General features: G+C 43.6%; 1 protein-coding gene across 1 annotated transcript; it reads right to left on the bottom strand.

The window, feature by feature from the left end:
- Positions 1–760: 760 nt before the first annotated feature.
- Fuss (SKI family transcriptional corepressor fussel) lies at positions 761–23,733 on the bottom strand. The gene is made up of 7 exons (XM_076434004.1): positions 23,479–23,733; positions 17,612–17,708; positions 16,893–17,194; positions 16,090–16,673; positions 14,628–14,944; positions 3,146–3,275; positions 761–2,030 (listed from the first exon to the last, which is right to left on the bottom strand). The coding sequence occupies exons 2-7, from the start codon at positions 17,705–17,707 to the stop codon at positions 1,801–1,803; spliced, it is 1,659 nt and encodes a 552-aa protein (XP_076290119.1). The 5' UTR covers position 17,708; positions 23,479–23,733; the 3' UTR covers positions 761–1,800.
- Positions 23,734–24,771: the final 1,038 nt, after the last annotated feature.

Below are 24,771 nucleotides of genomic sequence, written 5' to 3'. Positions count from 1 at the left end.
TTGGGTTTGTGCTGGAAGACGTTTGTAACATTCTCAGCCAGCCAGGATTTTTCCGTCGCTTAATAACCATAACAGTTGAAGAAGCGACGTAAATCAATCAAACAAAAAGAATAAAAAGAAGAATAAAAAGAAGAATAAAAATAAAGAAGAAGAATAAAAATTATTCTTACAAGGTTCGAGTAAGATGTAAGATAGAAAATTTATTTTTAGAAGGTTCAAATGAAAGGCAGCTTTCCCGGATCCTGAAGGTAAGCCTGGCCGAAGAAACTTCGAAGACGGAGTTTTTATTCTTGTCCCCGCGTGCTTTCCAGAATGGGACGTAAGTACCATATGTGGTCGAAATCTGAAATTTCGCTGACGATCGTCCGGGGACTGCGGAACCTGTATCCGTTAAGGGTTTCTGCTCATTGGAGCGTCCTTGCGTGCCGGAGAGCTCCCCGAGGATTTCGCAGCAGGGATATATCCACCGACCAAGATTACTCCGTGCATTCTGCTGTACACTAGTTTCCGCAGTAATTGAAAGAGATTTGTTTCCTTTGGACAATCTACGATCGATTTGCATTCATCGAAATCCAGTCGCATATTTCTTTCTCCACCCCTGAACGCACGAACAGAGGCAAATCTTAGCTATGAGTGAGACAACAGAGCTTCCTTTGATGTAGAAAATGATTATTGATGTAGATGGATTGCAAAATGGCACTGAAAGGTTAAGAAAGGCCGCAGGGAGCGTATAAATGAGAGTCAAGAAAATGACTAAGGGTACACCAGTGATCAAGATCTTTTATTGTTAATTGAGTTACACATAGTGTTTCCGCATGCTTGTGAACTACTTGTTAGATTTGAGTGCTGGCGACGATCTACACGGCGTTTTCTTACAGCAGTGCTTATACACACCGGTCTCTACGTTTGAAAAGCGGAAGTTTTCCTCGGACAAACTCGGCTATTCCCGGGGTTTTCGATCGTCGTCGAAACGCAAAAGTTCTCGACGGCGAAGAAAAGCAGAACCGGCATAAACGATATCGCCTCGAGACGTCGTCGGATGCTCTCCTCGAGATCCTTACCCGTCGGAGGATGCTGCAGCTAGTTGCGCAGCCGTTCGCTCAAGAGGATAATAATCGTAAAGAGTATATTGCACGGTATATCGGCTCACGGGGGAACCAATTTCAAGCAGCGTTGCGCCCCTCGGTGCATTAAATATAGCGATTACAATTTTCGTTTCTCTACACCCCCCTCTCGCTTACCCCTCTGATTTCGACCGTAGCCGAAAACTCGAAAACGCGCGCGACGCTCGCAAAATAATTATTCGCGCGTTTACCTGTCGAATAATTACACCAGCGGAAATATTTATCGTTCGGTTCGAGTGCCCGAACCACTCGAGCTGTAATCTCGCATTAATAGACTGCGGATGTTTACGCGAGTTCGACACGAAAATCCGGAGTCGAACGTTTTCCTTTCGTTAAACCGAACTGTCGATCAAACGGAAATTTCGTCGCCCGGTTCAACCTTCTTATTTTACAGTGCTCTAGATCGTGGCGCGTGAATGCGCGATCTCTGCGATCTGCACGCGCGAACAATCTCGGATTTATGGGTTTTCAAATGAACGTTGGATCTATATTTTGTTATTTGTCAGACGAATTCCGAGATAAAGATCAATTCAACGACTCGAACAATGATGTCGGCATTGTAACTACAGTACCTGCATGTCCATAAAAATAAATTGAACGACTGAACCGATGATTATCAGCATTGTAATTGCAGTGGGTCCGCACTCACGCGACACGAGATCTTTACCTGAACGTCTTAGCAATAATCGTCGCTACGATGTCTTTCCGAATTCGGTTCTCTAGCGTCGTCGTTCTCCCGCAGTTTCTCAATGTTTTCGTGGTCTCTCTCTCTCTTCCTCCCTCTTTCTCTGCGATATTCGACCGCGACGATAGCGGACACAGACGGACTGTTAATCTGCCCGTAAAATATTCCGCGTGAATGGCAGGCCGAACAATCAGTTCCCGTTCTATCCGTCGGCTCGTTTCCTGCAATCATCATTGTTGGAAATTAACAAAATTCCCCCGGCCCCGTTCGGTCGCGAGACAAACAAATTTCGCAAAAACCGTCCCGTTTGTTCATTTAAATTGGATGAGTAATGGACCGGCGAACGAAATGAACAAAAAGATTAGCGGGCACCGGTGGATTCGCGATGATTAAAGGAGAGTCGTCATCGATTTTTCGAGTGGGCACCGCGGTATCTTTCTGCCCGGAAAATGAAATGATTTCGATGCACAGTTAACGATTATAATTGGCTCGGTGGGTGAGCTGATGATCCCCAGAAAAAATTCAAGATTTTTCTAAGCAATTTAGATGCACTTTTCCAATAAAACGAATATCTTCGCCAGTCTTGATTGAGATTATTCTAACTCATTTTATAAATACAGTTTTCGTGCAATTTTCGCATTAATTATGGAACATGTAATGCACGTGTATCGCGATCGAATAAACGGGAACCGGGATCAAAGGAGGTGCAACATGAAAGGGGTTGCGTTTAGGTTAGACCATTCGCGAATTCCATGTTGCAGAAACGCGCAAGCGTCGCGTAGAATCACGCCTCCTCACAGTGAGGAGTCCATCCGCAACCCCTTTTCGCATTATTACAAGCTCTAAGACCCACCCCCTCTGTCTGATATCAAGGCAACCCTCCGTTTTCAGTTAACACTCCGGTCGCGACTAATTACTCCAATTAATTGAAACTCCGATCTCCCCGTGAACCGCTCGTGCCACGCTAATTACTAATTACTAATATTAGGCCGGCATGGTCAGAAATGCCGGGGAATTAACCGCTAACTAAGCGACGTTTACCATTTCCATTGCGGTTCGTATGGTAATTATTTCCGGCAAAATTTTGACAAAACACCCCGATCGAACGTTCGCCAAACTGTCATCCTGTTTATCCTGGTTTGCTATCGCCCATTTCGCATAGCTATACTGCGTTCATTTAATTACAGTAAAAAAGTTAAATAGTTTCACGACGGCGATTGTTAATTCCAGATAAAGTAGGCCCATCATCCGTGGAAATGACGATATTCAAAATACGAATATATAATTCTGCCGCTTTCCATAATTAACCTTGCACAGTAATAGAATTATGCATTACCCTTCACTGCGCTCAGATGTCGATAAAAATTGTTTCCCTGCCAGTTCTCAGGACTTCTCTCGGATTGAATTTCGGGTTTGACATCGCGCATGGCCGCCGCTTCCTCTGCAATCTTTTCAGCTTCTCGTTCCTGCAACAGATCGTGTTTTTCCGTTCAGTATGCAGTCATTGAATGATTAAAAAATTGTCAATACACTGGTAAACTGACTCTGGTATATTTAATCTGTCCAACACCAAAAAGAAAGACATTGTTCCAACATTGTTTAAACATGTCTAAACAATCATATTGTATTAATATTGGATATCACTGTATTCGGGAAAGTCTACAGAATCTTTTGCTGTAAAGAACAATTCAATATCTTTTATAATAACATCGCAATATTTGTTTAAAGTTGAAAAATGTGTTTTCTTTTCAAAGTCATGTTTCTCAAAAACTGTGCATCTAGGAGAAAAATTAAGGGAATCAGCGCAAAAACTCTATAAGAACCACCCAACAGTAATTAGGAGACATAAAAAGTTGAAATTTGTTGATCAGTGTTATTTTTGTACTGTTCGCAGCGGACTGATCATTGCGAGAACCTGAAACTACCCTTGTGGAAGAAGATGGAGGCTGGATTATTCTCTATCTTTTTCTTTTGAGAAATATAAATAGACAAATTTGTTCGAAATGTTGTTCATCATGTTCGAAACGATCTTGCTGTACTTTCGTTCCGATCTCGCCACAACTTCCTCCAGCTAATGACTAAACGAGCAAGACCCGGTAAAATGGACGACCATCCAATCATCCTGAATAACCACTCAGTTATGCAACGATGGCCACAATCCTGCCGATGTGTTGTGACCAACGTCGTGTCGGTATTGCTTGGCATGGCAATCTACAATCTAAACGCGGGGCACCTGTGGGAGGACAGTGGGGCGCCTTATTTAATGTTCCCGCCCGATAGCAATCGTGAAATTACTTAAATTAATTTAATCCCTCGGCTACGCGCCGATCGATTCCCATAAATTATTCACCATCACGGAAGTCAATAGGAATTCGCTTTCAACCCTCGGCGATATCCTGGAAGAATAATTCCCAGTTAAAAAGTTATTGGAACTTACAATTCCCCACTAAAAAAGTTATTGAAAAACATTTCGAAAAATCAAGTAATTAAAACGTGCTACGAAGCATCATGTGATATTATTTCAGGGCAATAACGTGCTTAAATGAATTGCTTGCTCGACTCGGGTTGTCTTTCCCCGACCCATCGATCTCTCTGATAAGATCCACCGATTAAATCAATTCCCTGAAAGTGACGCGTGACGGATGTTATTTAAAAATCACCGTTCGTCCAGGCTTTCGTGACGAGCGGCTCGCGAAAAGTAAAAATTGTCGGGGGAACGGCACGCGAGGATGCATTTTTAACGTGGTTCAGTCGGGCACCCTATACAGTATCATTTATTTCTCCGTTTTATCCAAATTTAGAATACTAACACATCAACTTCAGCATTAACCTATATAATAATCTATAGTAAGAAAAAAGTAATAGTGTACGCATTAAAGAGACGTTCTCGGACAGAGTCGACAGAACAAAATGGCGCGAGCATGATCGTTTAAAAGCAGACATTCCAGTATGAAAATGCGAGCTATTACTGAACGTAATACGTTACGGCCGCGTTTTTCTCATTCGGGAAAGCGATTTAACACCGGCAATTGTTGATCGAAAGTAATTTCTATCCTTGAGCGTCGCTGCTGGGACAATGTCGATGGAATCGCCATTCGAGATGCACGATTCGAGATACCGGTGTTCTCGAAGTGGCCTGGCAAAGCCGATTGCCGAGCGTGACGCTTCCTGCCGCCGCAAATGAAATATTCATCCCAGGCAGCTACTATGATTATATTGTCACGTAACGCTGTACAAAAGCTACGCCGATTACATTTACTTTGTTACCCGCGAGAGATTGGTCACCGCTGTTAACGACGCTCTAGGTATATGTCGGTGTTAATGTCCGCCATGGACGTAGCTGTGGAAGCGTCGGCGGAATGAACAGTCTCCGGCCTTAATTTTCCTTCGAGAGGAACTGGAATATTTGAGTTTTCAATCGAATAAATGGGAGCAAATATTAGTACGTGTGTTGTGTACTCGCGTGATACGACGGCATTATGCTAGTGGTATTTAGGTGCTACGCCGGAAATGACCGTGTACGTTTCAAAGAAAACATTCATTATCTTTATTGACGTAGAACATTATTTTGGAAATTGTTGCTCCAACGGATTAGAATTTTGAACAGTATTTTCTGTACGTTGAAGTTTTATTGTTGTTACAATTCTGCTGAGACTTTGTGCAATCAACGAATGAATAGCAGTGTACACAATTAACTTGTTATAAACAGTAATATATTCCAACATCTAGTTTACTGTACGAAATGAATGTTCGTGATTGATCAATCTGCGGTAAAATACCACAAGTTGCGCAACAGTCGTGTTAAAAAATGCAGCAACATTTTATTTATTCGTAGAAAAGAAGGGTTTATAAATTATGGAAGTCAACGTCGGCTGGCAGCATCGAGCACCAGATAGAATCGCACGGTTTGAGAATGTATTCGGCATCGAGCAGGTGTTCGATGGAGAAAGATACCCCGATAGACATCCTTACGATCGTCACATATGTTGCTGATAATATCCATGCAACCTCGACGCATTGTGAGCATGATCCTAGCGGTGAATTCGCTCCTCCTGACGGATCGATTGGACACGGTGAGCTGTGTATCTTTGCTCCGTATGCTTCAGAACTAATGAGAATTAACGTCGCAGCTATCATCCTTTTCGACAACCCTTCGTGCTCATAGCGTTTTATTGTCCAAACAGTATCGATTTTTGGTTCAGTGTTTTATGTCCTTTGTTGTACACTATATGTTCTTTTTATAACGTACACTCCCGTCCATAAATCACCAGACACATACTCATCTTCGACAAAATGGTAATTAAAGAATACAAGCTTCCAGCTTGATTTTATTGTTTTATTTTAATTAGATGTAGCTATTACACAATAATATTTGGATGAAAAATTAATGTATGTAGGTAAGGAAATCAAAAAGTGGATTTGGAATTTCCTCGACTAACGGGAGGAATAAGGGATGATTTATAAGGTTCAATTATCCTGCAGATATCGAGTGAAGACTCCTCCGAGACACAAGCCACGTACAAACGAAAGATAAATAACTCGGTCTTATCCCGGAGAAGTAGCATCTAAACGTGCGCCTCGTAGAAGCAACAAATCGTAGATGTTTTTTGGACGTCGTCTCGCGTGTTGCTCCCGTGGGTAAATCGTCCGAAAGATAGATCCTCGGCTAGAGAAACGGGGAGGATGGGGGGACACACAGGAGATAGAAAACGATCGCGAAAATCCACACCACGAATCTTAGCTGATCATCCAGTTATTGTATTGCCGGTACGTGACGTCATTTGCTCGGAAATAGCGAAAGCAGACGATCCCACGGAAATTGAAGAAAATCGGAGAATTGATAAGCGAAATACGTGAATCAACAATTTAACGAACGTACGTTATATCATTCTATAACAATGTCTAACAGTGTGTAACAGTTATAAATAAAATTCAAAGGGTTGAAGAAGAGATAGTACAGGGGATGAATATCTTTCTAGACTGTTTCAAGAAATCTTCCTAAGTAACAAAACGCAAAATGTCTCCAACACAAAAGGAGACAAAAATCAGCAATCATTTGCATTCAGAGAGATAAAGATCTTAGCAACACGGGGATGAACATGCCCTAAAGACCTCCGGCGAAACAGCCCACATTAGGTCCAGCATGACCAAGAACTCGAAGTGTAAAAAGCGTCCGGTAAACAGATAAATAAGCACAGGGGTCCGAGGGATGAAAAAGTTGCAGTACACAGAGGGGAGGGGGGTTGAAGATCTCCACTTGCGGATGAGTTCCGCGTTCTCCCATTTGTAACTCCGTTCACCCGGCAAAGTAGGTAGAAATCCTTTCCCGCCCCCATCATCGGAGCCCTGGCCTCGCTTATCTATCCCTGCCGCGTTCCTCTATCTCCTCTCTATCCTCACCCCTCCAGGGGTTGCGGGGGTGGCGTTTTCCAGGTTGGCGAGGACCTGCACACAGGCCAGCACAGGCAGCGGCAGCATCGCCAGATCGAAAACCCGACACGCTCGTCTGCCTCTGTACCAGCCAGCCCATCCTCGCATTATGGCTCGCTCAATTGTTTCAGCCCCGTTGATCCAATAAAGGATTACGGAGAAACAATCGTAGCGTGCGCCAACATCCCCCTCCGGTCGCTATACCTCCACCCTCTGCGGAACTGATTCGTTCGTTCGTTCGTTCGTTCGTTCGTTCGTTCCTGTACACGATGGATTTTACTGAAACGGCAAAAGTTCCGACCATTATGGATATGTTTCACGGTGGACGCGTACTTTTTCTTCCTCTCGCTCCAACCCCCATTCCACGGATTCAACAGCAACCCCGGAAAGATACATGGGAACACAACTCTTTGTTCCACGTCGATTAAATTTTGATCGACTGTGGTTTCCCTACCGATACTCCTCTTTTCTTCTTGAACCTGCTTCTGTGGGGTTGAGGGTTAATTTATTGCTGTCGAGCAATTATTCATTTAAGCTTGCCTTCGTCAGATGGCGAGCTATTGACACTAGCAGAAAGCAGCGCTGGGGCTGTCTGGTTTGTAATGTTTTATAAAAATTGCGGCAGACCAAGGTTTATTTAATCCACACAATCCGTAGTCTCTACTTATAATTAATTAGATCTTAAACCTCTGATGGCTTAAAGACAAAATCAACAGAATTTTATTATAATTGTTTAGAAGAACTGTTTGATATTCATAGATATTTCTATGGTGATTCAGAAGAATTGTACAGATTAACGAAGGCGAGAGCAATTTCGTAGACACCAGGGTCAAAATAATGGGGTGTAAGCCAGATTTGTGCAAGTTCGGATTGGGTGTGCGAGCTACTCGTCGAGTGCAAAGTTAGTACGCAAAATCGTGTTAGTCGAATCGCTTCCGGCCGACCGATCTTGACCAAATTCATACTGCGGTGCGGAATTATGCCAGGGAAATTGATTATGCTGTCTATAATGTCAGCTTTATTCGAGGGCTCGCTCGGGCGTGAATTTACCTTCCCCTCCTGTTGCTCCTGTTTCAATAACAATTGAAATCTTCCCGAATTTAAGCTCCCCAAAGTGTCCTGATCGATTATTAGAAAAAGATTGTTATCGATTTTACACCCTCCACATTATTTTTCATTCAGATTTCCTGTAAAGTTACGCTGTCTTTGAGTATATCGACTATCAAATCGAGTCCGCAGGGAAGTATATCATCGCGAATCTTCGCCTCGCTATGGAAGTGTGGGCGGTGACTGTTGATTTAATTATAATCGTCAGCTCGGACCAGCTCCGCCCAGCAATCTCGAATTCAACCCGACTTCCATTCTCCGTTTTCCCTCCTCTGTTCATCCTCCCTCTTTTCCTCCTTCCCTCTGACCTTTCAAAATATTTTCACGAAATTTCAACCTTCGTGTCGCTCACAATTCACACTAACAAGAATATTACACGATTCAAATCGTCGTTTGTTCGAATTAATTTTCTCGACAGTCCACCGAAGAAAATTTTGCGAAATCGCACCGGGAGGGAAAGATGAAAGAACACGCTTAATCCTTCGTTCCTTAGTCGTCGTTTGTTCGAATTAATTTTCTCGACAGTCCACCGAAGAAAATTTTGCGAAATCGCACCGGGAGAGAAAGATGAAAGAACACGCTTAATCCTTCGTTCCTTAGTCGGTGGTTAAAATATCCTCCGGTAGATAAGCCAGGTCGCCATGGCGGCGGGTATTTAAAATTTCAAACACCGTCGCGGATGTTCAACAATTTTTTCACTTCCGGTACAACTGAAACATACACGCAAGCACACACTCTCACGCGCGTCCCCTAATTTTCCATTCCACTAGGCTCCAATCAATTCGAAATCGCGCGATTCGAGGCGCGGGGCACGCGAAAAACGGCAATCGACGCATTGATCACCTCCGAAAAATAAATGGAGCCGCGTCGATGAAAAGGCGTCGAAATTTCGGTGCATCGGGGATGAAACTCGTTAGCTCCGCTACTGTGTTCACAGTACAGCTGTCTGAATAAGAGGGTTTACGGAAAATTTATTTCACAAGTTCCGGACGGCAACTGAGAGAGAATAATGTTGACGGTGATCGGCGAACGTTTCGTTTATATCGCGATTTTTCATCACATTCGAACATACTAGGTTCCCAGACATTTTGTCGAGTGACAGAGTTCAAATTTTCCTTCTGGTCGTCGCCGAAACCGTTCACTTCCACGTTGAATTTTGACTTTCACTTCGAACGAGGTCGACGTAATATTTCAAGAGGAAACTTTGAAGGGTTGAAATGTTACCGGGTTAACTTTTTTCAAACATGGCGGCACAATCGCGCGATATATCAGTCGATTTAATCACAGAGTCCCGAAGGGCTCGATGGGTATAAGGTCAACTGCTGGCATTTCCCGATGGCACGGGGAGAAACTTTAACGGTGCTTAAAAATGCCAACTGGATCTCCTTAATTAATGACCGTGCGAGATAGAACGCTAAATGTCAGGCTTCTTTGGCCTGGAGACCGACTGGAGTCCGTCATTTTTCGGCACTGAAATACTCAACGTTAAACACCATTTATTACGGAATAAGAAAAATTTTAGAATCGTAACCGATCGATTTTTGATAATTCAATAATTTTTTAGAGAGAACCAGTTTAAAGATCGAGTTGTTTTATCAATTGTACAGGTTATAGCAATAATGGAGATGGAACAGTAATGGTTCCCAATGGCAGATTAATGGGCCTGTTTAAAATTCCGCCGTAAGAATCGCCGCGGCAAGAAGAACGGCTGCATAAAAGAAGTTTAACGGTGGCCCCTTCGAAAATCTAATGGCTCTCCAGACGGTCGAAGCGCAATTAAAAGTTGCGGTCGAAACTAACTAAACCCAGAGCCAGGAGTTTGATTTAAACGTTCCCCGGTCCCCGTTCCTCTTCTACGTGACGGCGTTTAATTGCATTTAAATGGATGGGGACGGAAGAAGAGGTCCGCTAGAGAGTGTCTTCCGTGCTCTGCTCCTCTAAACGGAAACCCGAGGCGCGCGGCGAAACTGACGCTGTGCCGGATGTTCGTTAATCACGATCGGTCAAAAGGATCTTAATTGACCAGACCGGCATTACAAAACGATAATCGCCTGATCCTTATTTCGGGGCAAGTTCGAATACATCAAACGCTTTCCGTCGTAGCCTTTCGCTTTTATCGACGACACGGTTTCTTCTATCCGGAGAGAACCAAGATGGCGGACGTTGCGGACGACAAGCAGGTACATTTTAAAACAATACGAAGAGATTAAGAGTTACTTAGGAACATCTACCTACTATTCTCAGTTTATTACTTTTACAATTTATTAAAATGATTAAGGGACGAATTAAATTTATTCTTTTTCCCATCGTTCACACAACTACGTCCAGCGTTTTTAGCAGCGTTCGAACAAGCATTCCCGTTGTCGGGAGATGATCTATTTCTTTGTCCGTGTTTTGCAGTTTCCGCTAAATATTACGTTTGTGCAGGGGGCAGCGTCGCCGAGCGGATTTCGCTCGAGATCGGGAAAAGGAGTCTTGGACGCCGTGAAAATGAAAACACCGGTTTACCTGGGGTTCCTTTCCGAAGAGGACCCGACCTGACGAAGCGAGAAATAACTGCAAATAACGTTCGGGGATTACTTAGTTACCGCAATACACTTGCGCGAGCAGGGATGCAGTAACCGGGTTTCCGCTTCCTCTTGTACGTGTACTTTTGTCACGGATCTATCCCGGGCGACATGTTACCCGCACACAAACGACAGAAGGAGAAAGACAGAGAGAGATTTTGGCGAGTCTCTTCACAAAGCACGGATCTGCCCCACTCGACACGTTCACCAACGAGGGGGAATTGAAAAGCTGTCTGGCAATTCGGATGGCTTATCCTGGCCTATCGTCCCGTTCCCCTCTTTTTTTCCTGTCCTACCCCCACCAGCCCCTTTCCTCCTTTTTTACGAACCCCTCATTTACCTCTTACGGATAATTATCGCTAATTGTACGCCTTTCGGCGGAGGAAATTGCTCTTATAAGTTTGCGCGACCTTCGCGGAGGAACTGTGTCGATGAAACTGCGGTATTGATCATTTTTATGTGAGATGATGAGGTGATGACAGGGTTGTGTCACTTTATTATTTAATATTGAGGACGTAACGTCGAAATGCCGCCCCTTAAATGGTTTTTCTTCAAACCACCCTTCTGTCCTATTTTTATTTTGAAAATATAAACTGCTTTAACATAATGATATCAACTATCAACCTGTGGCCTACGGTTTTGCCCTTATAACATTAACTTTAGCAAATTCGTTAATTAGACTGAAAGTATTGACTGGAGAACTGGTACAATAATTTTCTAGCGTTCTGTCATCTATATCCTTGAGGTTTAAAATGTCATATAAGAACTGAAAATTTCTCCTATGGGATTCCAGAAGCGTTCATCCAGAGAATTAAGAGTAATGTCCAGAATGTAATTGAAAAAGTTTATCTTTTATTCTCCTCGTGCGTCATCTTGCTTGGTTTTTTAATTATTGAATGGTTCAAATTGTATTTTGATTTCGCTGTTTATGCCGTACCCTGTGTCATAACAACGTGCCGGCCCTGCCGATTCCGAACATCGATGAATTGGGCCATTTCGAATAGAGGAAATAATAATTAATGTCGGAGCACGATTCGATACACGTCCGACCAGTAGGGACGCGTGACGCAACGGACGTCAAAACAACACGGCGGTCGTTCATTTAATTATATCGCCGGGCATAAGTGTATCCACACTATGAGTATATTACATCTAGTCGATCGGGCGCGAGCCCGTTAGTTCGTACGGTTACCGAGTATTTACTGGCACAATAATTATCGCAATTGACGGGGGGCAGCTGCACGAGCAGTCAGACCGCAGAGCAAATTCTAGGGACGTCGAGTAGTGTTACGTGGCATGAGTTCTCACCCCTTTGTGTCCTCTGACCACCCTTGCTCCCCTGTTTCTTGCCTCTAGCCATCTCTCTCTTCCCCTTTTCCTCTCCCTCTCTCGTTCTCTGTTACTTGCCTCGCGATTGCTTTGACCGACGGTCATTAATATTGGCTACCGTCCCTGATACGTTCAAGGGGTTCAAATCGTCACGTTTCAAACTGATTCCGAGTTCGAACGCTCCCGAATCAAGAAATTAGACATTTTTCTGTGGACAACGCTGATTTTATTCGATAAAATTTTTATGTAAACTCTATTAATCACAAGACAATTGTTGGTTTGCAGGACCAATGATTTCGGGATTGCGTAGAAACTGTTCCCGCATTTCCATCAACATTGCGGAATTGAAGCGAAACGGAGGCTCCCGTTCGATATTTCCATCGAGAAATATATTTTTAGTGAAGCGAGGCGTACAAGCACCGCGGAGCGAGCGTTCTATTACAGTGGATTGCCAGGGCACAGTTTAATTCGATTAACTCGAAGTAAAACTGTTTGCCCGGTATCGTGTGACCCAAAGTTATTTCTATGAACGTCCATAGGAGGGTTAGGGCTGTCTCGAACGTCGCTGCTTTCTATCAAACACGAATATACTCCGTTATTAAACGATACCGGAGCTATACAGCTTTATTTACCACTCAATGATTAAGGATGACCAACCTAGTTATGCTTTAATGTATTACTTTTTTTTCTCCAGCACGTTCTCAGCGATCATTCAAACAGATAGATCGTGCAATATTGTTGCGATGATAAACTGTATAATTTGATTCAATTTTTCTCGGTCGATGTACCACGAAGTGCTCTAAAGAGCCTTCAACACATTCGTTACGAGCGTCACAAATGTGTGACAACCATTTTGTATATTATGTAAAGAAAATCAGATTGATTTTGCGCTAACCTCTGGCCGTAACGTTTTCTTGTCACAGTGATTAAAACGTCTTTGTCCCTAAAAATGTCGTAGAAAAGAAAAGAACATTTATATCTTTTGTGTGGCTACATTTATTTTAATGCTTGAATATTGATTACAAACGAATCAAATTTTATTTCATCTAAAAAGAAAGGCACAACATTCATATTTGTTAGACTTTGTTAAAGTCTTTATCACGAGTCTGACTCGTTAAAATCCTGAATCTATTTACAGTATCAGATTATTAATAATCTTTTTATCGAAAGTACAGTATGATATACTCTGAGAGAGCCCTAAGATCATAATAATCGGAGTGCGTGTTTCAACCCTCGAAGCCCGCGTTGCGTGATCACGTGCTCAAGTGGCCGTTCTAATTAGAATTGAATCGAGAATCGTGCTCGGCAACAGTTGACACATTTTTCGGACACGGTCGTATCGTGGCAAGTGTTTGCACAACCATGGACAGTTAGGCGATCAAGCCTTTGGCAACTTCGAATCGCATGGGGCCGCAACAATGGCCACGTGGCCGTCGTCGGGAGACATTATGCCGTCACGCGTCTAAACACCGGGCTAATGGGCCGACGATTAATTAATCAGAACGCTGGGACATACTTTCGGGAATTGTTTCCCAGCCTGGGTCAATCTGCGAATTTTCTACGTTCGATTCGATTTTTCCTCGTCAATATTGCACCATTAAAAGTTCGAAAAATCTGTTCAATTCATCTCGAACTCATTTAAAGTATTAATATGTCATTTTCATTCGATCCAACTTTTTATCAAGTATCAAATTATGTTCAATACTAAACCCACCGGGCATTAAAACTACCAAGATTGAATTTATTCACATCTTGTACCATTTTCATTATAATTAGACCGCGGATTTTATGCACTTATGATAAAAATGACTACGCACAATTTAAAGCAGTGGTCGTATTAAAAAGATTTAAGGACATCAGTGTATTAGTTTCAATTTAATAAGATGATTAAATGATGAAACAATTTTTTATTTGGCACCTGTGCCTTGCAAATAATGTGAACATTTTTTCTTTTGCATAAAGATCCACAATCTAATTATAATATATACTTGAATAAAGAGTACCACTAAATCGCGATTCTCATGTAAGCATCTCTATAATTTCAGTATTCTGATGTATACCAACCCAAGAATTTTCGTAATCGAACCACTAGAGGAACCCTAAAGAATTTTTAACTGCTCTCGATCACATCTTGACTCCACCCGGAGCATTAAGTAATAATTAATAAATGGATGGTGTTAAGTACTGTCAAAGTAGATGAATGATTACTCACATTCCTCGGTTAACTAGAGATGTCTTCGGCAAAAGCGGCACAAGATACAACGTTTAGTTACAAAGAAATGAAAGGGTTCCGGTGATCGTCGGTAGTCACATCTTCGATCATCATCAATATCTCTAATTTCGTTTCGAATATGAATTATTTTGTAGATACACGGAGTCACTCACCGTTTCTCGAGGAGGACTCCAGCACTGAGGTGAATTGTGGCCGCTGTGGCTTCCGGTGGAGGATTTCGGTACCGAATGAAGATTCTGTGTAGCCAACGGTGTCAACGGATCGTCCTCGGTCGTCTCGATGTCTACCTCGTCATCGGAATTGTCATCGTTCGTCACTGATGTGTCTGCTGGTTGTTCTTGAGCCATTGGTTCCACAATCGGTGGTCCACGAATCACTGGACGAAAGGCGGATTGATGTAACGGTGGATTCACTGTTGGTAGCAGTGGTTCCGTGGGACTTGAGCCGTTCATGGGCTGTGGTAACGGTCCTGGACATCCAATAAACATTTTACATTAATCACTAAATTTTAACATCTGCCAAAATCACAACAAAGTCAACGCCTAACTTGAAAAATGTTTTCTCGTTCGAAAAAACTACAGGAAAATCATAGACAATGTATTCTAACCTTTCGAAAACCAGCAGAAACGTTTTATGAAACCGGCGAACGAAAAATTTGTTGTTATTAATTGTATCGAGGAGTGATGCCAGGCATTTGTAAATTGGCGAAGGATCAGGGATCGAATGCGGCGGAATTGTTGGTAATCCTCTGCGAACATTAAATGGCGATGGTTGCCGCGAGTCACGTTTAAGCGAATCCTCTAAACCAGGCTTGTCCATTCATCGTCAAAATGCGTTACCATCAGATATAGCGGATAACTTTTGCACGCGGTCCCCGCGAATTAATGACCGATCGGCCAGCGAGATTTCTCCTATTATTAGTTAAAATAATTTCGATTGATTAATACTAACCTCTGAAGTAATTTAAAATAGTTATACACGACCGCGGCGGCGCGCGGCCGACGCGACGGCGACGCGCGGAATACTCCGATGGGTATTAATAATTATTATCAAAGACTGTTGGCGTATGCTCGTCGCTGGGCCGAGGCCCGATTAATAATTTTCATTGTAATTTTCGCCCCGGCTCATTTTCCGTGTAATTATACTAATGAGCTCCGGCTGCTTCGATGTAATCTGTGCTCGTGATATATGGGAAACGCGACGCGCTCGTCCCATTAAAATTCACCGGGGCTCGCTTTATTTTGACGCAATTTTCCCTGATTATTGTGCTCGACAATTAAATAAAGTAGCTGCTCTTAGCCCGACTATTGCCCCGCATGCTCGAAAAATCATCGTGCACCTTCGCGAACGCGGATGCATTAAAACATTAAAAAATATATTGTTCGATAGAAAAACGAATATCAAGCTCGACGTTCCCTCACCGTTTTATCGCTTTACCGCCGTTTTATTGTTTCTGTCACTGTGCTCCGCGATTCTCGTCGAAACTCATCAATTTGTATCCAATTGATTATTGAACTCGATTATAATTAGAATAATTCTAGGTGACCATACAAGTACAGACCGAATCTCTGTGAAGATAAGAAAGAACACGAAAAGAATGATCAGAAGACTCACCAGGAAAGAGGACGGGGCGTCTCCAAGGCAGCGCATAGGGCTGAAAGGGATAGCCAGGTGTTTTGGCAGCGGCGACGGCAGCAGCCTGATGTTGGTACCAAACACAGTCCATGACCAAGCTCCTCGGCAACGACAGAGGCAGTTCCGGGAACGGTGGCACTCTGGGAAGCGTTGGCGACGGCACAAGAGCCGGAATCTGTCCAGTCGGAGACTGCACCCTCGGCTTCTTCGCTGGAATCGGAGACTCTCTCGATGTAGGATTGCTCAGTAATCGTTTTCTGGTTCCTCCGTTGAACATCGCCTTGACGTCCTCCCACGCGTGCACCACTTCGTCAGGTTGATTTCCGGAAAGCTTCATGTGACGTCTCCAGGAGTTGAAGTTCGCTGCATCCGGCTGCACGAATTTATTCGGCGGTCCCATCGGGTGCGAATGGAAGATGAACTTGTTCGGCGAGAAGAACAGACCGCAGCAGGTGCACTTGATACATTTCGCCCGGGAACTGTTGTAACGTGCCGGTAGGAATGCACCGCTGCAACCCCAGCCGCATTCGTGGTGCACCGAAAACGCGAAGTCCTCTGGCAGCCTTCGAACAAACGTTCTTCGCAATTAAAATTCGACTTTCTGAACGAAGGTGAAGTTTGTGGAGCAATTTGACTTTTCTTTGCGAGCGTGTGGTGTGTTTTGATGTTCGACTGTGTCAGAATTGCAAGGCATTTGTCTTTCGCACGAAGATCCGTGCAATATGATGTATGTGTGTAAGTAACGATGTTTCCGCGGATATGTTTGAGGAAGTTTGACCAACCTGGGCGGAGAATTGTCGCCAAGAAATGATTTGCAGAGACGCTCGGCTTCCCTTCGCGTAATCATGCCGCATCTCCTCGATGAAACCGGCATGGCGCCGGCCCGTCGGAGAATCTCCAGCTGCACCGGGGTGCATTGGACGCAAGTGATGCCCAATGCAACCCTCCGGTTGTGGATCTCGTTGTAGCTGAACTGTTTCAACAACGTGTTGCTAATCTGAGCCAAACAGAGCCGTTCCTGGCCCTCGATCACAAGGGAGACGATGTGAATCCCGTAGAGAGATACCGTGCCCACCTGCAACTCCTATGGGTTTAGAATCGCAACGCGGCTCTTCATCAAGTGTTCGATATTCGATAACCGTTCCACTGTGATTGCCGATCATCCGAGTGCCTGTTCTCATCCGATTTGCCAGAGTTTAAAAAACGAAGATTCGTAATCTGGTCACTCGGGATGATTAAGTTGTAAACTTGTCTATTTTTTTTCATTAAAAAAGTAAATTTATTTTTGAATCTAGAGTACTGTTATTGTGATCGTTTAATACAGCGTTATACCGAAGAGTGACGTTGTGAATGAGTAATAGAATATTTTAAAGGCACCGTTCGATAAAAATGATTTCGTTCGTGTTCGCCGAGTATAAATTCATGTTGTTTGAACAACGAAATTTATTTACGTAGAACACCGATGGAATCGAACTCTACGATGCGGCGAGATATACGATACCTGATGGGATTTTGAATGCGACTGTGGCTGCGGCGATTGTGCTGATTTTTGGGGCGCGGTTATCGGCGGCATCGATAATACCGTCGGCCCGTCCATTCTGTAAAAACAATCAAACAACCAATCAATTTTTCTATCCGTTTGACCCGACGCATTTTATCGGGCCAGTTTAATAAATTATCGTTCCGGGGTCTCTCCCGGAGAGCACGCTAATGAACAGTTCTCAAATTACATCCGTCGGATTTCAATTCTACTTTTCTCTGGCAACAACGCGAACCGACGATGAATTTTTAAAAAACCGATACAATATTCCGTCCTTACTCCCGTTGTAATAATATTTATTACATTTTATCGATTGTTACGTCGCCGCGAGTCGCTTTCAGTAGAATCGCGCTCGTGCTTTTCGTTAATTAATTCGGGATCGCATTCGCGGACCGAATCCGGGGAAACCATAGCGATCAGCTCCTCTCGGCGAGTACAGAAAACGCATGGCTTTCAAGTGTGGTTAAGTTGCTCGGCAAGACCATTTTTAATCGTCGCCAGTGACTGTCTCCGGTAATTAATTACACTCAAAGAGTCGCTGTAGGGATTAAATCCCTATTTGGCAAAGTCATCGTATTCTGGCTCTTTAACGAACCTAGGAATTAAAAGAACCTGCCGCTGCTTCGTTTTCAGACAGCTCCTTCTCGCTGTTTTTTTTCAATGGAGAATTAGTCGTCTGTATTAGAGCCAACGTTTTTAGACTTCACAGCCACAGAGAAGAGTACTTGCTTAATTTAGCCACTGGCCGAAATAGTTTAAACACCCGCTTTTACGAATTTTCGTTAGCTCTTATTTTGCACGCCTCTCGTCATTCCCACAATTTTTATTTATACATTTCGTTTGCAACGAAGTAATCTGTTTGTTTTTTTTTTTTAAATAATGATCAGGCAGATTTTATACATTTATCGCTCACAGTTGGTTTGGACAATTTTTATTTTGCATAAAGATCTATACGAAGTTCATTGACGATCTCCAGAGCAGCCGCCTCACTTTCGCGTCAATTAAATAAAATAGCCGGTTCGCAACCGAGTAAAATCGGCAAAAAGATTCCCAGTCTCTAGGATGGTTACAGAAAAATTTCCCAGAGTATTCTGCGGTATTTCCGTTCGCTATTGACAAGGTAACCTCGAGTTGTAGGCCATCGATAGGTCCAAGGAAGCGTGGGTACCGCTTTCATCGCGTCGATCCTCGCAAAGGAAAAAGACGCTCGGGGGTTGGAAAGTCGCCGTCGTCGTTCGTGGGTAGAGAAGCCGGTAAGAAAGTCTCGGTTGGAAAGGTAGACCGGGTCGCGTCGGGTTCCTCATCCTCTTATACACACCGGTCGTCTCTCTGTCCTGATGGAAGACGCGGTAGCAATAAATGCAGCGGCGGGCCAACGGGCTACAGACTGCTTCCATTAGTTTAACGCGCGGCGAAGATTTCATTCGGTTTGTGAATTTTTCATGAGGGAACGTCGGCTGGTGTGGGGTGCGTGGGGGTGGTTCGGGGGTGGGTGGTGGTAGAACTCGTCGAAATAAAAAGCACAAAGAAAGAGACTTTGCTGGTGGGGGAAAAACGCTAAAACGGGAGCGGATCTGATTTTGCGCAGGTACGGGGAGAGAAAGGGAGCGAGAGAGAGAAAGAGAGAGAGAGAGAGAAAGAGAAAGAGAGGAGGTCGATAGGTTCTCGGGGGGTAGAAAGAGAGGGTGATAGGGGAGGTGGGGCCGAGAGGCAACCCTCGGTGTTGATTTTAATTGAAAACGCCTCCATGAAGGTATACTCTCTCTCTGTATAACGCTCGGCCCTGTACGGGGGCGCTTGTACAACGGTGTACGCAGATAAAACTCATCTACAAGCGAGCGTGGCTCTGATGTAGAAACACAGAGAGACCGGCAGCGCTCCAGCAAACGTCCCCGGGGACCCGGAACCAGGGGGTAATTCAATTTGACACCCCCCCACCCACGCTTAAACAAGGCAGCACCCATCCAACCACCTTCCACCTTCGCCCCTACTCCCTCTCTCTCTCTCTCCGTCTCTCTTTCTCTGTCTTCCTCCCCCCCTTTCCGCCCCTTCCTAGCGCCCTCTTCGTCGCGCAAATTAAATTCTCATCCACCGTGAAACAATGCCGGTACCCGAGCCGGAACAACCCCCTCCTTCGAGCCACCCCCACAGCCTCCGTCGACCATTTCCTCTACCACCCTTCCACCCTGCCACCCTCCCACTGTCCACCCACAACTGTTAGCATCCTTTTCCATCCAACAAACTAACCCTCTGTCTCTCTTCCTCCTTCTCTTCGTCTGTCTCTGTCTCTCTTCCTCTGTTTCCTCTTCCGTATCCCGCTGGTCAGCGGTTCGACAGATTGGACTAGAACCGACCGCATTAATTACTCGCTACTTACAATTAGTGCAAACTATCAACGGCCGCGTACGTTCTACTAATGGTCGCGCGGTGTTTGTTCGTCTACTTACGCCGGACGCATTAGCTAATTGAGCAAAGCCATTGAGACCGACGCCGATCGGCCGACGATTCCGATGGAGAAGGTGGTATTGTTCTTTTCGCGAGACTGTGCCGGTGATCTTCGAAGTCTGAGAGACAATGGGACCTGGCTATTTTGTATAGTTAATTGATCTGTTCGGTGGTGGTAGATTTTCTCTTGGAGGTAGGTGGTGGGTATTTGCAAAGAATTTCATCGTAGATGTTGGAAATTGGTGGAGACCAGGTACCAATGGATCTTTTGTCAGTTTTATAATAATCTGGACGTATAGATGTTCTCTCTAATGACCGTATTAAATGTTAACCTTTGCAAGTTGCTTTCAAAAATTAAAATTAGTCGTCAAATTTAATCTCGAATGCGAAAGGTGTTTTATATTGTGAAACATTGGAACATCGTACGGAAGGGGTAATGAAAAAATATTTTATCATTTTCATAATACTCTGAAATTGGAAAAATCCTTTCTGATGAACGTATTAAATTTTTGAAAATTGCTTTTAAAAATTATATATAATCGTCAACCTTGAATGTAAAGGGTGCGTTGCTATTGGATTTATATTGAGAACCTTGCTCTTCGTCAGAGCGTTTAAATAAAATGCTTCGTAGAAAAATGACATGAATTCAGTGCAGCTACACTATCGTTTAAAAATTCTTTTGATGTAAGATTGCCATCTTAGGCGAGATGTATAATAAATCTGTACATAATGAAAGAATTCGGTGCAATTCTGTGTTTTGGATAAAATCATGAAGAAGGCAGTGTGTCCAGAGAGAAGTGTGGCGACGTAAAGTTACCATAACACGTTTCAGATAAGAATGACCTGTGGAGAACGGTTTCGACAACGTTTCTCCGTTTCAGGGATGAAGAAGGGGTTGTAGAAACGGACACGGCACAGGGGAAGTTCTATGCAGCGCAGGGTAGGCGGGAAGTCGCCAGGATAAGCGTACCCGCGGGCTCGCGGATTATTTAAATGCAAACACAATGTTGTACCGAGGCATATTGTTCCCCTCTCGGTTATTTTACAATTCAATCTGCGATCCTTGGTTCGTGGGGGCGACTAGGGGCTCGGGGGTCCAGGGGAACGCTTGTTCGTTCATTGTAACGTTGTTAAATCTCTACGTTTCCATTATAACTAGTCTCTCTCTCTTTCCGTCTATCTCTCTCGCCCTTTCCCTCTTTCTCTTCCTCTCTGTTTCGTCATTGCTGCAACCCCCGCCAACCGGGGTGACTCTACATCCCCGACTTCTGTTCTTCTTGCCCTTCTGCTCATGCTTTATTCCTCTTTGCATCCACTTGTCGATTCTATTCTCTTTGCAATAGCATTTTCCTCGCGATTCTCGTTCTTTCCGAGATCTTTTTCGAGGGTAGTTAATAATTGGATACACGGGCAGAGTAATTGGAGTCTGGTAACGCTGCTGGACCCTTTCCGTTTCCAGTACTACGATCATTTTATTTCTTTTATTTTAAAGTGAAATATAGCATAACCCTTGTTCGATCATATTCCCACTTACACGATTGTATTTATTGAATTATTAGTTGGACAAAGAACTTGCTAGAAATATTCTCTCCTGCGATCTATAATATTCTATTGTTGTTTTTTTAATTGACTGTTTCGAACTAAATTGTATAGAACAATTTCTCTGTGTATAACGATTTCATTACTTTCACATTTTTCAGGATTACTTTTTTCTTTGTTTTGCTAGTTTGATTAAAAATTTTGCGAGACTGTCTCTTGAAACATAATACGAGGAACTTCTAATATCGCGTAATGCTCTCAAGAGATTACCAGAGCATCATTTGATGTGCTCGAATGGGGTTGAGAGCTTGTTTAGGATAATGTAAACTCTTGTAAGCATAAAGGAGACAGTGCGCGTCTCACAGACGCGAGGTTAAATCGTTTCAATCCCCAGTTCTTCATTAAACTCTAACTCAAAAATTAATTTTTTTTTTAGTACATGCTAAAAGGCTGAGCCTTGGAATTTCGTAGAGAGATAGATAGAGAGAAAGAAAGAGCTGAATGGGTATCTAAATGCTGGTTAGCGAAATTTAAATCGTGACACACGAGAATTAAACATTCGAGATGGTCTTGAAAAATCTCTTACGTAAAAAGCTTCATTACTCTTTAATTCCTATCCGCGCAAGAAGAATCTGTCTTGTATTATTTAAGACTTCGTTCATTTTTAATCAAGAATTCTTTCATCTGAAATATTATTTAACAGGTTAAGAGTCTCAGTAATTCATTCACAGTTCATTTTCCACTGAAATGCTTGACGATTAATTTAGCAAGAGACAATGAGTGGCTTGTTCTATTGTCCAAAATTTGTTTCTTTACCATTGTTTGAGCATATCAAGAGTCCTGATAATAATCCACAGTTTGGTCTGTACGGCTCGCTCTTTTGAAAAGTCGTAGCGGTTTTATTAAAGATAGAAACTAATTTAGCCAGAATGCAGTGGATGGTTCGTTGTATATCTGATACATTATTAATTGCCGCGATTGGTATGTGCAAAGAGTTTCCCGTCGCGCGCCGGTCCAACTTTCCTCCGAAGAAAAGTCGGTACGTGGCCAGCCATCCGAAAAATTACTCGGATGCCGACGAACTTTAGTAACTCGTGAAATTGCTCCTCCCGGGGACACAGGATCTCGCAGAGCTTTCCCCTGGATCACCTGAGCCCCTAGGCGGCGGACTTATTAATTCCCCTAAATGGAACAGGTTGTTGTTTTTAAGGTCTTTCGCGAGTTAAATCCAAAACGATGCATGACTAATCCCTGGACAAACAGTTTACGGTGTTTGCTTGTTCTTGCGACCATCCCCCGTGTGCGAATGCAACCCTCGTGTCCCGCGGGACCGGTTCAACCCCCGACCATACTCTCGCTAAGCAGCCGACACCGATTTTTGTCAATCCTACCCCACTGTCGAAATCGAACATCTTCACAACAGGCATCTTAACCCTTATCTCAACAACCAAAACGTTCGATGATATTCAATGATATTGCACTTTAGAGTTTAACGCATTTCAACATCGTTATCTATCCACAAGAAAGAGCAGAATTTATCGAGCTGCACTAAAATTTAACCAAAGCGTGGTTCGGTTCAATTAAAATAAATTGCAAACACGTCAGTTGTCAATCTGTATGTTTCACAAGATCGAGCAACGGTCGAACACATGGTTCTATATCTTTACAATTTCGCTACCATAATCACGTTTCTCCCGAGACCATAAACCACCCTTTCTCCCGATTATCCCATAAAACAGACTTACGATCAGCATAATCGATCAACGCGCAAAACCACAAGCACGTGCACTTCTCACTGCGCGTCCACCGCGACAATCAAAAGCTATCCAGAGCAATGAAAATACCTGATGGCCAAGGTGTCCGAGCCAGTAGACGTAGCGCCGTGGGTTCACTGCAGTTCCGAAAATCCCAGCACGGTTAACAATCACGTTGGTAGCGTCTCCCAGGTCCGAGGTCTGCGAATCTTCGGCGAGATTTGATTAAACGATCGAGAGCACCGGAAACTGGTCGACGGACCCGTTCACCACGGGGTGCAAAATAAAAAACAACAGGCTGCAAGATCAAGGAGCGCGTTAGGGGTGGCAGTGACCGACTGTCCGTATTCGGGCAACGTTTCAGTATATACACTTTTGCTGAAACCTCTTTCTCCCTCCACGGTAATGCGATAGCAGAGAAAAAGCGAGACGGACAGTGAATCGCCAGAGGAAAGAGAAAGAGAGAGAGAGCAGGGTTGCGAAGAACCGCCCCCGAGTATTCCACCCGCGTAACAACCAACCCCATGGCGACGATAACGGGGATGAAGGCGGGGCCTAGGCTCCCTTGGCTTTTGGGGGTGGCTCGCCTCAGGGGTAACTACAAACACGTACTTACCGAACATTACGATCATGCTGGAGGCTCGCACACCAACCCAACCCGCGTTCGTGAGACGTTGCTGAACATGCACGCAAGAAAATGCCCTCGACGGAACGTTCTCTCAGATTAATTTTTGAGAGAGGCTGCGGGCGGGGGCGGACTGCAGCTTGCTGACGACGATAAATAATTGTCTGGATAGACTGCCTCTGGGAACGTTTAATGAAATATTGAAAGGAAGCCCACTACATTATTTAGACGTTCAACTACCAAATTACACTGGCGTACAAACTTGCAATTTTTCGTTACGCGCTCGATTGCTTCGAGTCTGTTCATTGATTGAGAAACACCATTTTTATAAGATAGTTTTCAGTTGTGACGAATATCGATCGAGTGCAGGCACGAGCCATTTTTATTCTTTATTTCTCAACAGAGCAGCCTATTAAATTAATCTATAATCTTTCTGTGCTCGTTGCACTCTAACAATTTCTGCGCTAGAACGAATTGGTGCTCTTAAATTGAACATTTTCTATTAAATTAAATATGTGAAGAAACATATAGAAAAGTGATTTACTTATATTCATTTTTGTCTAACAGTGTATTCTATTGAATGAATTTACAGTTCTACTATGTTCGTTGTATTTTAACAATTATTATACGGATCGGTAGTCATCGTGGGTTGAGGGTTAATTACTATTTTGAGCACGCTAATGATATTGTATCCCCAACAAAGATTGTGCAGATTGTCAGGATTGCAGAGATGCCAATCAAAAGTGTCGTGCACAGCC

The sequence above is a fragment of the Lasioglossum baleicum genome, chromosome 11, assembly GCF_051020765.1.
Source record: "Lasioglossum baleicum chromosome 11, iyLasBale1, whole genome shotgun sequence".
NCBI classification, from domain to species: domain Eukaryota; kingdom Metazoa; phylum Arthropoda; class Insecta; order Hymenoptera; family Halictidae; genus Lasioglossum; species Lasioglossum baleicum.
Note: the sequence above shows the minus strand (reverse complement) of the source record. Positions and strands in the feature narration are given on the sequence as shown.